The following is a 14182-nucleotide window of genomic DNA, read 5'->3' on the forward strand; positions in this document are numbered from 1 at the left end:
GGTTTTCATTAAGCAACTCTTAAACCCCGCACATGCCCCCTAGAATCTGCATTCGGAGCAGCTGACTGGAGAAGGATCCCTTGTGGCCTGGAATCCAGGGGGCACAAGTCTAAAGGTGCGCTATTAGAAAATGCATAGCATGCAACGCTAGAGAGAAGGTGTGTAGGCATGTTGTCGAGGTGTAAAGGAGTATGAGTGCTTGCTTTTACAGACATGCCCCTATACCGAAAATGCTCAGCCATTTAAACCCACCAACATGTCTCGCGTCTAAAAACACTCACTCCTGCCCTCATTTTCCAAAACAACTAGATGTCAGTGACCAAATATCAAAATGTGCATTCTTGTGACATGCAAACATGGGATAGAGTTCCATTGTGCTTTTAACCCCAGGCTGTGGGGGAGCTGTATTGGTGGTTAGTTGGCAACTATGTGAGGGGGCTCTATTAAAAACATGGGGTCTGATGAGGGCTTTTCGAGACACTGTTAAGAACAATATGACATTCTGATGAGTGCTAGGTGAGGTCCGGTTCGGAAATGTAAGGTTTTCGTGAGTGTGTGTGTGTGTGTGTGTGTGAGAGAGAGAGAGAGAGAGAGAGAGAGAGATTTCATGCTTTATTTTATTATTTTTTTTGCATCAGGGTTCGCACTAATCAGTAAGGTGCTATGATATGATGAGGCATTTATAACGCGTACGCAAGTGTTTCTAGGCACGAAGGTGCAATTGAAGAGGATCGTGACGAGGCACTGGCGACACCAGAGAAGGTGGCAAGATGTCATGTCTTGCATGGTGCTTACGGAGAAATAAGGAATTCATTCATACTGAGTACTGTGGCACTTTGCAAACAGTGCACGGAAACAGAAAATACCACTCCTACTTAATACAAGTAGAATAATAATCTGCCAGCCATAGAAATGAAAATACCACTAAGAGCCATCTGAACAGACGGAAACAATCCTCCGTAATAATAAAAAGAACAAACAAAAATGTCTGACATTTAAGAAGCCTCTGTAAAAAGGAATGTGATTCAAAAGTAGGCAACACAATAATCCCACATGCCTGTGTCTCCCTACGTTTGCAGCAGTGTCATAGACTAGATGTGTGTGCTTAGTGGACTGTCACTAAATGAAAGCGGTTAGCGAGTAGTTCCTATGATGATAAGCGTGTGCAGTGTCACCGGGATTTCTCTTTTCTGGGCAAACTGATGGAAGACAAAGGGGCTCATTTTTTGAAAATGTCCAAATTGCATGGGGGGACAACCAAGGTGTGCACTTTGGTCCAATCTGCGCAATCGTCCTCGTATGCACTATAAGCGTGTAACAGCTGGTGAAAACAGGTTTACACAGACCTTTGGCACTTTGTAGTGCAAAGAATTGTAAATGCCTGTCGGAATATCCGTGTGTTGGAGGCATTTATTTGTGGATTCCTAAGGAATCCTCCTGTTTCTAGCAGGTGCTAAGCGCAGTCGGGTTACAGAGGAATGCAATGGTTTTCCACCAGCATGAACATGACTTGTAGCAGAAAGAGCGGTTATGTTCCGTGCCCCCACGCCAATCATAAAAACATGGAAAATCCCTCGGTGCACTACAAGGGGTGATACACATGTCATAACCCTTTTACACCTAGTTATAGCACCCCTTTTCGGGTCTGTGGACCAGAGTACTCCTTCATTTCACTCAGGACAGGTCACAGCAAAGTGTTCATAGCGAGTGCTGGACACATCAGGGTTGCTTCCTGAAGGATAATACTGCAGGCACTGTCAACATATTTGCTGATGATGCATAAACAAATTTGAGTTGGGCGCACTGTGGTATGTACACTGTAGAAGGCACATGAAAGCCATTGACGGCAACATGCTAACTCATTAATCTGATCTGTTTGATATGTTATGCTAAATTGCTCTATGTGACTCAGCGGGCCTGTTGGTCCTTAACTGTACTCATTGGTCCTTAACTGTTCATATATTAAGTGGGTTTCCATTTATATTGATTTAGCAAGGTAAATTATTGTTCACATACTTTGGAAATCATTATTTACAGTATATCTGCATGATTCTTAAACCCTGTGACTCCAAGGGACCAACACAGCCAGGTTGCTTATTCATGGGATGAACTGGATGGGCAGCATCTAATCGATATCAGGTAATAATGTCGTCATGAAAAAAGTCGTCTGGTTGGTGACTTTAAAAAAAATGCATTAATGATACACCCTCCAGACTATCAAACACTTTCCCCAAATATTCTACGACTGGCGGCAATAATATATAAATATAGCCCTCATAGAATATTTGAGGAAAGAATGTTGGTAGCCAGGGAAAAATAGCCAGATCCTGACGACTTTTTCACAGTGACATTATTACATGGAACCATCTAATCATCATGCAGTAAGATGTCTTGATTTTGCTCTTAGAATGAAAAAGGGGCAGGTGAGTGAACGAATCTCCATCTCCCTATATTGTTTGTGAGTATTTGTGAAACACATAATACATTGATACTTCAATTTATTCCTAACATACATTATTCTGCTTTCATTCTTTGCATCTAATTACCCAAGGAGATATTTTTATCCATAATTCAAAAACGTGTTTTGGTCTTACCTTGAGTCCTTGCGGATCGATGCCAACTCAACTGTGAAATTCTGTGTTGAAGGGCAGTAAAACTTTCTTGATGTAGGCTCTGCTGATACGCCTTCTTTAGCCTTGAGACGCCTCTGGACTTCTGGAGTGTGGTCTCCATATCGACTCGGCCCTTGATTGATGACACTATTTAATTTGTTCTCTTGGTCGGCAACCGGGGAGGTGGGGATGCTGTTATAACCAATGGCATCTTGTAGCTTGTCAATCTGAGAGACTTTTGCTTGAAGCTCCTTCTCCAGATGTCTGATTCTATCATCTTTCTCCTTCAGCTCCTCCCATTTCCGCCGGAGCTCCTCCTCCAAAAGGAGGACTGTTTCCTGCAGCTTTTTCAATGCCCCAGATGCACTGTCCCTCGCGGTGGGCAAGGGACAGTTGTCCTCACTTCTAGGGGACTTGACAGTTCCATTGCCCATGGTGTTCTGTCGAAACATGCCCAAATCAAGGGATGACACCTTACTTTGCATTGAACATCCTCCTCCCTTTTACATGAAGGGTGCAAAACACTTTGCACATTTTCCTGCTGCCATAATGCCCTTGGTGTGAAATTGTTTCTTTGCTGCTTTCACCTGTAGTTAAAGAAAACACACAGACCAGACTGTCACTTTCACTGATGCATATCTATCAGAAGAGTGCATAAGATAGGTTCCAAAGCAGAAAATGCAAATCTGATTGCCTTTTCGCATTGCAAGGAAAACATAGAACACATTGACATAAAATGTGGGCAGAAGTCTCCAAGTCTGGTCCTCAAGATCCAAGTCCATTCCATGTTTTTCAGAAATTCACCCGAAAGCATTTGAATACAGTATATCTAAATGGGAGTTATTTTACATAGTGATTTTTGGAAAACATGGCGGGGCTCTCGAGGGCCGGACTTCGATACCCCTGCTTTAGAGCAGAAGTTAAAACTCACAGAGAATTCCCCAGTTATGAAGTGAAAAGAGCAGGTCAACCACGTCTTGTGCACTTGCCCTTACTATATTGAAATTCCTAGATCTGGTGGTGGCCAATACTACCAATGCCACCTTCAAAATATGCATGCAATAGGAATTATGGTGAATCAGTTTTCAACATAGTCTCGTAGACTTACAAAAAAAGGCATTTGTTGTAGATATGATATGGCATTTATAACGCACCTATACACTAGTGTTTCAAGGTGTGATGAGGCAAGGTAGGGGAAACAGAGGGAAGAAGGAGATAATATAAGAGGATTGAATTCAACACTACAGCTAAGTCAATGCCTAGTCTGGGATACTGAATGGAAACCCTTATTGATATATCTTTATGTCCAGTTCATGAGTTCTGGATGACTACCCCTATATAACACCCCTCTCTTAGAATCCCCCTGACCCCACTGAGCCAAGAAGTAGTTCTGTTTTGCAAGATTAAAAGGTTAATTTGAACAAAAATTAACAGTATATATATATATATCACACTTTTATAATGAATTAATAATTAATATCACACTTAAAACATGAGCAGTGATCAACAGTGAATAATGTCCTACTAGTAAACTGATTTGGTTACCCAGGAGTAGTATAAGGATGAGGTAGCACACTTGTGAATAGGAACAGAAGAATAAGGTGGTAGAGAATACTTTATATAAGTTCAGATGGATGCAATGTTGAATGAAAATGCAGTACAGAAAATACTCAATATGATTTCAACAAAACAATGTAATCACTTTTCTCTGGCAATCCACTCCCCCCCTTATGCAATGTACAGAAATGAAGAGTAGCACACAGTTCTCAGACATGCAATCAAATGTAATTCAGTTCACCCCAGCAAGCTTAGACTATGGATAGAAGTTGAAACACAGGCCCAAAATGCTTTTATATGTGCTGGCAATGAAGTGAGGAATATGCTGAAAATGGTTTTAATTCCCTTTAGGAGGTTCAGGGTGAGTGAAAGATACTTGGGATGAGCTCAGGCTCCCTTTAACAATGCTCTAGGAGTAACTAGCAGGTTAAACGAATTTTTGGCAAAGGAAAGCAAGGAAGCTGCTGTTTTCACACGTGGCTGGATTTTTAACCAAATCGCGAATCGCGGCAAAATTCGCGAATGCGTGAATCACGATTACGGCAAAAGTATAAGGAGTAGCAGGTCGGTTCTAGGTTCGTTGAAACGCTACGATTCTAAGCGGTTCCAAAGATATGAACGATTTTGTAAAGGTTGTTTTTCGAATTTAAAGTAACTCAAATTGACAGGTGACAGCTTTTAAAAATGACAGGTGACAGCTATGCGGCTGCAGAATTGACAAGTGACAGTTAGGAGCAGTTCTACTTAGATTAAATAGATTGAATTATATCACTGGAAACTAAGAGATTTGGTTTCACACCGTCTTAGCTGTACTGCTGCACGGCTCCTGGATGCTGCTACCGCTGTTAGGTTTGCTGGATGCTGAGGCCTGCTGAGAAGAGTTCTCAGTTTGTGGGTTTAGGCCCTTGCTTTGAGTTCTGAATCAAGTTCTTTGGAGTTTTAAAGTCTAAGTGTTGGATCTGGTATCTTCTGGATGTTGTGTGGTCCGGCAGAGCGCGTTGCAGCAACTGGATTTGAATGTCTCTACCTGTCCCAGCAGTCTCTTTTTATGTGTTTTGAAAATGGGTGTGTGCCTGGGCCTAGCAAAGCCTACCCCTCTCTACTTGTCATTGGCCCAATTTTCCCCTCTCCCATGATTGGGGGAAGGAAATGTGAGTCAGAGTGATGCTGTAGGTTTTATGGGTCAGAAGATCCTCCCCTGGTCAGTTTGCCCACAAATCTATATTTCATTCAAATACATATTGCACAGATACACAGTTGTTTAAAATTACATGCACCCATCACATATCACATGAGGTATACTCTGTTCAAACTCTGCTCTTCCTCGGGGCTTGCATTCAGAAATGGCAACATTTTGCACTTTTTAACTGGTTTTGCAAAATCGGACATTTACCCAAATTTACACACATGTGCGCAATGAGTGTGGACATTAATTGATGAAGTGTCAGATTTTTAACATGCAGACATTTGGAGTGAAACCCTATTTTCCGCTAGTAACCCCCCAGATCATACCACCAGGTCCTAAAACCTCTTAAAATGTGGGCAGAAAAATCACAAGAATTATGGTATCATTTAGATAATTTTGACAAGTCCGCACCATGAGTTATACATCTTTCTTAAAATCATATTCTGGCCAACAGGGGTGTGTCTTCCCAGGTCACATGGTGGAGAAACCAGTCTATCCACTTTCTTTAAGCTCAGCCTGTCCTCATAGGGGGCTGCCCCTCCCCGTTGCTGCCAAGAGGAAGCCACTTTACGACCTCCCCCAATATAACGTCTGCCTGAGTCAAGGAAGGGCTTTGTTCAAAAGGAAGCCATTTACGATCCCCCCAATAAACCATCTGCCTGGGCCCAGGACAGGCCTTTGTTCAACTCCCTGTAGCTGCTCCACCCCTAATCTAATCAGAGAGGTGACAACTCCTTTTGGCAAGGGGAAGAGTGGCTGAGCAGGTTTTAACTCCTGTGGGGGTAGATGTCAGGCAGAATTCAGTTTCATTAAGCCAGGTTTCAGCTAAATGTCACTTTTTGTCCCCCAGTTTAAGTCTATTACGATTTTTACATCCACATTAAATAATTACTTCCTTCATGTCATTTCAGAGTATAGTTTTACATTTTATCCACCTCTTAGCAAGTCTTTCCTTGGTCTGGTTTTGTTTCATTTGTTCAGTTTTACACACAAGTCTGGTGGTTTTAAAACGCCGGCTTTCTGATACTGGTGAGTACTGGTAATGCAACCATTTTTGGGATTTAAGAAAATGAATTCCCCACAGTTCTAGGTTGCTTTTGGCAATCAGCATTGCCATTCCCAATGGTTTCAGGCTACTGTGTGGGTAGCCCAATGGTGGTTTTAGGCAGTGCCCTCCTGTGCTCACAACATAGGCAAAAATGGGTGGCAGCCTATTCTTCATGCATTTCCCTGTGCATTTTCTGGGAAGTTCTGGCCATCATGATGTTTCCCATGCCAGTACTGCACAGTTTTCCTATTCTGGCGTACATGTGGGCTTTTTGGCCATCTTGGATTTTCTAAGCCCACAGAACCAAATGTTGTAGCATGATAGCTCAAACGTGGGTCAGGACACCCAACAATAATGATCTTACTAGGCCAGGTGACATTGAGATCGCGCAAGTACAGGGGAGGAGCGAAGGGAAAAGTGCGGGGAAAAAGGTGGAGGGGGCAGTGCAGTACAGGGTAACAGTAAAACAAATAAAGACAATAAATAAAAAGTGCAGCCAGCTGGTGGCAAGTGCAAGGGCAGATACCAGGTGTCAAGTGCTGGTAGGGTGCTGCAGGGATACAGAAACAGTCCCCACGTGCAAGGATATGAAATTGCTCGAGACGTTGCATCAAACTGCTCCAGGGCATCATTCTGTTTTCGTGTTAGCCCATGCTGAACTTAGATACGTTTCCTTAAAGTGGGCAACGTTAATTGCCTGCAACAGCTGTGCTTGTACATATAATGATTGCAGAGAAAGAATGATGGGCAGTTGATCACTGTCTTCTCAAAGCGTAATGCAACCAGGCTGAGTTTTTTTAATGAGTTAGATAAACATGGAATCACTAGTTTTCACTTGGTTGACCTTCAGCCTTTGTGTGTCAATCTCAAGAGGCAGGAATATGCCAACCCTTAAGTAGATATGTGGTGGAGAATCTGACAAATAGCACTTGCCTTTTCCTTCACTCGACCAAGCATCATTGTAATTGCGCAAGATGACATACAATAGCACAGTAGTTAAACTGTTTTATCACAAAAAATCCAATGTAAAGTTTTTACAGTGCCACAGAAAACATCACTTCTTGAAAAATGGAATACTTTGTTTCATGGTGGGTTGGCAATTTGCAGGGTTGTGTTCTGGAACGCTAAGCCAGTGCTTAAACCAGTGCTTAAAAGGACATTTCTTTATTTTGCTTGATTTTTGTTTTATGTCATGTGAGTGTTGTCATAGCAATACATTTGATGAATTGCCAATGTAATACATTTTGATGATACAAGCAGGTAACCTGGTGAAAGGAGCAACTGTGCTAGGAGGGAAGGAGCGACAGCACACAGGGGAAGGTGGGGCAGTGCAAGGGTGAAGGATCGACAACGCAAGGCGGAAAGAGCAACAGCGCAAGGGGTGGGGAGAAGGGATAGCGCAATGGGGAAGGAGAGTTGCGATTCAATACACTTGATGAATTGTCACTGTAATACATTTGATGATACAAGCAGTTAACTTGGTAAAAAAAAAAGAACATTCATTGCGTGTGTCCTTAGCATCAGAGCCACTGGGTAGCAATTGGGAACGGAAGGGCATGGTAGGTATTGGCGGGAGGTAAGGCACTGAAACTGCCCTCTGGTAAAGGAGGCGTTTTTATGCTCAGGGATGATGTTTTACAGAGCAATTAAGAATGTTTTTGGAAAAATGCCATCTGTGCGAGTAGGCAAGCCCCAGGTTTTGTTTTACATTTTTATAACACAAAATAATGCTGGTAATTGTGCCTCATGAAGTGAGGTCTGCTAACAAGGCACCATTCCATAATGCTGCTTGTTGAAAAGTATAGTGCGCATGAATATTTGCTGGGACTAGAGACACTCCCAGCAGCCACCCTGTAGTTTTTGTAAAGTGACAGCTACAAAGTAACACCTGCATTCTTGCAAACATCCTGCTGGAACCCAAAGTTCCAACAGGCAGTGGCTGCTCTTAACCATGGACATCCCTGCTCCGAATTATATAACTGTCTATCCCCAAGACCTGTTGGCAGAATAGTAAATAAAGTGTTTTTGAACAAGATAATTAAAAATGACACTCGCCAATATGGTGGACACTGAATAATAAAGAAAGGGTGCAAGACGTGGTTCAACCAACGAGTGTAAGTGAGGAAGACAAGGTTGATTTCTTTTCTAATAGCTATGGAGCAGGAATGCACACAAACAGACTATCAGAAGTACACCAACCTGCTTCTAAAAATCAGGCGCTCATCTTTGATCGGCCTGATATTGAGATCATCATCAGCAAACTAAATAACTCACATGCAAGTGGACCTGATGGAATAACGCACAGGATTTTTAAGAACAATCCCGTACTTTGGGCAGACATCCTGTTGCACTTATTTACACACATCATGAATGACTACATCTCTCCCATGCCTTGGTCGAGTTCAATTTTAGTACCAATCTTTAAAAAAGGGAATCGTATTGATCCCCCTTGCTACCGGCCTATCTGACTTCTGGACTCCTCTTCAAAAGTTGTTGCTAGTATGGTGCTAAAGGAATTACAACAGTGGGCGGAAAACATTAATCTACTCAACCCACTACAGACAGGATAAAGGAATGGGGTTGGAAATATTATGAGTGGCTTAGCCATTAAAGCCTGTCTTTCTGATGTAGGATAGTATTCAGGGAGAACATTATATGTAGCGGCCATTGATCTTACCTCCTCATCAATTGTCTGTTGTCTAAAAAATTTCAAAACAGTATCAATCCGGTATTATTGGCAATAACTAAAATACTCTAATCCAACAATTCAATTTATTACTCCGGGAGATTTATAGCAAACAATTGTGTTGACCAAAGGAGTCTGGCAGGGGTGTGTAGTCGCCCCCACATTTTTCAATTACTATATAGCAGACCTTTGGGACGCAAGTAAAGATTGGGGAGGATTTGTGCCGATGTGGTCAGGATTCAAATTAAACTCTATCGCGAATGTGGATGATATCCTGTTAATAGACTACACACCTGCCAGCTACAAGCGTCAACTTGACCGGGTCAATCAGAACTTGACTGAGAATTCACTTGACTGGGAATTCTCTTCAAAATAAATACCATTAAATCGTATGTAATGGTTAGTACCACCAAGAAAAATTGCAGGAATTATGTGTGGAAATTGAACAATGCCACCATACAGCATGTCAATTCAATTTGATTTCTAGGCTATGTGATTGGGCTGAACAAACAAAGGGAGAAGGAACTAGCCAAACTAGATGAAAAATCTCCTCTTGTCTTTCCTGGATGAAAAGGATAAAAACTAAATTGTGCTCTGTTTCCGATAATAGAATTTTACAGAGTCAAAGTTTTGCCCATTGTTCTTTACTGATGCGAGCAGATGCACATTACTGGTAGGAAATTCTTCGATGTTTTGAAAGAAAAAATCTTGAAACAAGTGTTGGGGTGCCCATCTCGGTGCCCATAAGTGTTAACGTCCTGGTGGTCACAGTATGTTAGTAAGACTCTGTAGAGTGAGACTCTGTCTCTGATCTATTCTTTGGATAGATCAGGAGAGAACACATTGGGGTAGCACCTACATTTTCTGTGTTTGAAAAATACAAATCAATTCATGAAAAAACTAAAAATGAGAGGCAATAGGTTAACACACATGCTGGGTCTAGACAGCTCTGAGTCTGAAACAAAATGTAACAATCAAGTTAAACAATGTGACAAACATAGTGATCTATCAGATCCGAGCTGCGTAAATCTTTATGAGGATAAAGATTTATTGTATCTACCTCTTAGTAAGTTAAGATCCTACTTGGCAACATTTCCGAGCTCTAGGTACCACGAGTGGTATTTAACATTTCGGTTAAACAGCCTTCCAACCCTGGAGGTTGTAGGTCCCAAGCTGGGAGTACTGCATGAGCTGAGACGATGCAGAATGTGCGATGTGAGTACGACTGAGTCCCTGTTCCATCGGGTGATGTTATGTCCCAAATTTAATAACCAGAGAACATGCTTCTTCGAATGTTTTGTTCACTCAACATCAACAGTTTTGATTAAGGATCTATGGCAAAGGTCAATGGCCACCTCTTAACTGTCATTATTAATTGTGTTGGTAAAAATGTTAATCGTTATTTTCGTTGAGATCAACAAAGCTATAGAGCAAGGAATTTCTGACTTAAATAATATGTGTAAATGTGAACTTGATCAATTGAATTAAGGAGTATTAGCATCGTAACTGTGTTTTCTGTAAAATGTCTATTCTAAATTCCTAATTTCTTCTTTCTTTTTATTTGTCTCATCTTCTTTAAATTAATTATGTATGAGTGCAACGTTGAATAGTATATTGTCTTGGTTCAATTTTTCTTGAAAAATGTGATGATGCATGTTGATTTTTGTTATGATTTGTTATAAAATATTGTGTAAATGTACAATTTGTACAACTGACACAAATGAAATATTTTTTAAATAAATAAAAAAATATAAGCCATATTTGGTTTTGATATGGTGACCTATGGCAATACTGGCCACAACCCATTTGATGTCATTTGGTGAACTTGGATTCTAGTGACTCATTCAACTGTTAGAGATTTGTGTGTTACTGTGTGGGACTGAGTTTCACCATAAGTACATATTTGGGTCCAGTCCTGGAAGCTTCCTTTGATCTCTCTGGAAAGAGCAAAGTGGTGCGTGTAAAGCTTCTGGGCCAAGGACTTACAGACTAGGTGGTGTGGGGAAGGGGGAAGGATGGGGGCAGAGGGAGCCGCACACAGGGGTGTGCTTGTGTGACCCCACGAGAGGGACCATCTTAGGGCTGGGTACAAAATGCCAACCTTGCAGGTGTGACCTTCTTGGTGTGGAGTTCACATGTTCAGTGTTCTGTAACTGGAATTCAAACATAGATCCAACAGGATGTACCCCCAGTGGGGAAAGAGGCGGACATGTGCTTCAAAGGAGAGCCCCAGCCACGAAAATAGAGAGGTCACACAAAGGTGGTGCTTACTGGACTCTCTTTGGTCGAAGGCAGACAGAGTAGAGAGGGGAGTTAGAATAGCATAGAGAGGAGTTACAGCCAGCAGAAACGTCCCACCATCTTGGAATCTCTCAGGCCACTGACACTTCCTGAGCCCCCTTCCCACTTCCTGCACACAGATACATCAGGGCCTGAGACTTACATCACCAGACAAAGACTCTTATCACAGCAGCCAGATATAAACCCTTAAAGAAGGTTTGAAATGAACCAATATGCCGTGGCAAAATGAGATTATAAATGAGACCATTTTGAATCATCGTTAGATGAAGCAGGTAATTTTGAGGGGAAAAAAACAACATTCAGAGCTTGAGTCCCTAGCCTCCGGGCAACTATGTAGCAATGTGGAAGGGAAAGGCATGGTAGGTATTGGTGGGAGGTGAGGCACTTAAACTGCCCTCTGGTAAAGGAGGCATTGTTATGCTTCAGGAATGAGGGGGTGAACCCCTTGCAAGCTGATTTGACTGCGTTCACATAATTTTCAAGCCAATATAGAATCCCTGGAACTGCCTATAAAATTGCACACTTTTTTAGCTGTCTTGGCGCCGACTTGAAACATTGGAAGAAATTGACTCAAACCATCTTGCTGCTGACTAGACGTGTACAAAGAACTGTCTCGAGCTGTCTCAACCCTGTCTCAATCTATTTGGAGTACTGAGTTGAAACGTCCCGAAGCTGACTTGACCCACTGAGAGCACCAAGTCGACCTGTCTTGATGCCGACTCAACCAATTGGGAGCACTGACTCAAATCTTCTCTATGCTGACTCAACCCATCTTGGATCATGACTCAAAAAGCTATGACATCACCCCATATGTTTTGGAAGTGCCTTGAAGCCTACTCCCCAAGAAGAAGATACATGTATTGGTACTGGTCCTATCGCTCTAGCCTGGTTTTGAGGGCCGTAAAGACATCTAAGACCCCACTATTTACCTTTGTAAAGACATATTCATAAATATGATAATTTATGCACAAACTATTGCCTCTCTACCCCTGTCTTCAACCGAGATTGCCCTTTCAGCAAAATGTTTGCCTATTCTGTATATTCCTTTACTGGGGTGGGTTATTAGTGTTTTAATTGTGTTTGCATTTTGAATGAAATTAAACATTTCTATTTTGAACAGAACCTTGCTTGGGCATTTCCTTTATTTTGGTACCACCGTACTATTGTTGTTTGGCTCTTCTTTGCTAACTCACATCCCTCTTGAAGAATATGTCTTCCGCTCAGCCCCTTTACCCGAAGAGACGAAGGAGGTATGCTTGTCGGATTGTGTCTTTTTCCCCTTAATGACTGTGATCATTGCCAATTTGATGGTAGTGTGATGCTGAGTAGGAGTTTAGAAACAACTCTCATCTAGCTCTGTAGCCATTACCTGATAATGAGTAGGAAGGGGGTTCTCACTTTCTAAAAGCTAGCAATGGCCGTAAAGGTTCAGGAGTCTCTGACACTGAATGGCTACCATAGAATGTTGATGAGGCTGAAGGGAGCCTGATGGGCAAGCTCTGACTTAACCACATGTGTTCGTGTTGAGTTATAGTAAAGTTGCTGTGTTCTTGGCCTTGTGTGGGGCAAAGGGATATTTGCATTGGATCTAGGATTTGATGGGGTGCTAGCGAAGTTGGCAGTACCAGCCACTAGTCTGGTTGCCACACTTTGGGTTTTTGGGTTAAGGGTTAAGATGTCAATGGCAATGGCCTGAGTCGCGGGAGCTGAAGTAGATCCACTTTAACAAATCGAGGGCCTGCAGGGGTTCTGAAGTCATTTAGTGGGAAGAGTGGCCCAGAAAACCCTGCCTCTGTTTGGCAGAAAAGTGAACAAGTTGCAGCCAAACACTTACTGAACCAATAGTTAATTTCTGGTAGCATTCCGCAAAAGCTAAACAAGCCGATTTTTTACTTTTCTTTCGACATTCAAAAATCTGAGCGTCTTGACCCTCAAGCAGGGTATTGCTAAACTGGAGCTTCATTCCACTATCAGCTGACTGGACAGATGGGTTGTAAAGTCAACTTGCACAACATAATTTATGTGTGATCCGAATACTAACGACGCAGGGGTAGTACATGTCAATAAAGAACAGGATTCTGTAACAAATGCCAAAGTTGCAAATTTAATTAAGTGTCTGAAAAAATGTATATACATTTTAAAGATTGATAATGAAGAATATGTCCTCACTCTAGATAACAACAACAATCATAATAGCACCAGTACATTATAATATCCCACATGATACACGTGATTTTCTAAAAAAGCAGTTGCCAGTGTCGGTTTGCACGTTCGCGATGCTGTAAATAACATGCTGTTGCTATTTCAAATACTGGTATACTCGAGAGCTGAAATGTGTGAGCCCGAGGCCTTAGTATGTTTGTCACCCTAAAGAGCAGGGAAGGGATGGCTAGCGAACACGGGCTCGGGCTACGGGGCAGCTGAGTTTGTAACTGTAGCAGACGAATATTAAAACATGCAATAGTTAATGTTTATCTGAACTGACCATTGCACGCTTGGACGGTGATAAACTGAATTTCTAGAATGTTCTCTCTTGTATTTACCAAACAATCCACAGAAGCAAGATCCCACCAGGCTGTGAATGCTCCCACGACGGGGATTTCTTTCCTAATCAGAGATTCTATTTTCAACCGTCAATTATGATCAGTTTCTAAATGCTGCACCCACAACACAAACAGTATGAACTTTGACGACAGTTAAATCTACAAGGCCAGGGGGTAGATTGGTGCCAGCAGTAATTCAATTATCAGTCAAGCTAAATGATTAGCACTTCACTAATTATCTTGCCTTGC

At 42.0% G+C, this 14182-nt stretch overlaps 1 protein-coding gene across 4 annotated transcripts in view; it reads right to left on the reverse strand.

Annotated features, from left to right (window-relative positions):
• The window catches only part of LOC138472491 (cGMP-dependent protein kinase 2-like), a 2724950-nt gene that overhangs the window by 2590990 nt on the left and 119778 nt on the right, over nucleotides 1-14182 (reverse strand). For all 4 annotated transcript variants that reach the window (XM_069610703.1, XM_069610701.1, XM_069610702.1 and 1 more), the window contains exon 2: nucleotides 2595-3199. In XM_069610703.1, coding sequence (XP_069466804.1) covers nucleotides 2595-3097 — 503 coding nt within the window. In that variant the 5' untranslated portion in view covers nucleotides 3098-3199. The remainder of the gene's footprint in view (nucleotides 1-2594; nucleotides 3200-14182) is intronic.

This window comes from Ambystoma mexicanum, chromosome 8 (genome assembly GCF_040938575.1).
Source record: "Ambystoma mexicanum isolate Mex_15411 chromosome 8, UKY_AmexF1_1, whole genome shotgun sequence".
Lineage (NCBI taxonomy): Eukaryota > Metazoa > Chordata > Amphibia > Caudata > Ambystomatidae > Ambystoma > Ambystoma mexicanum.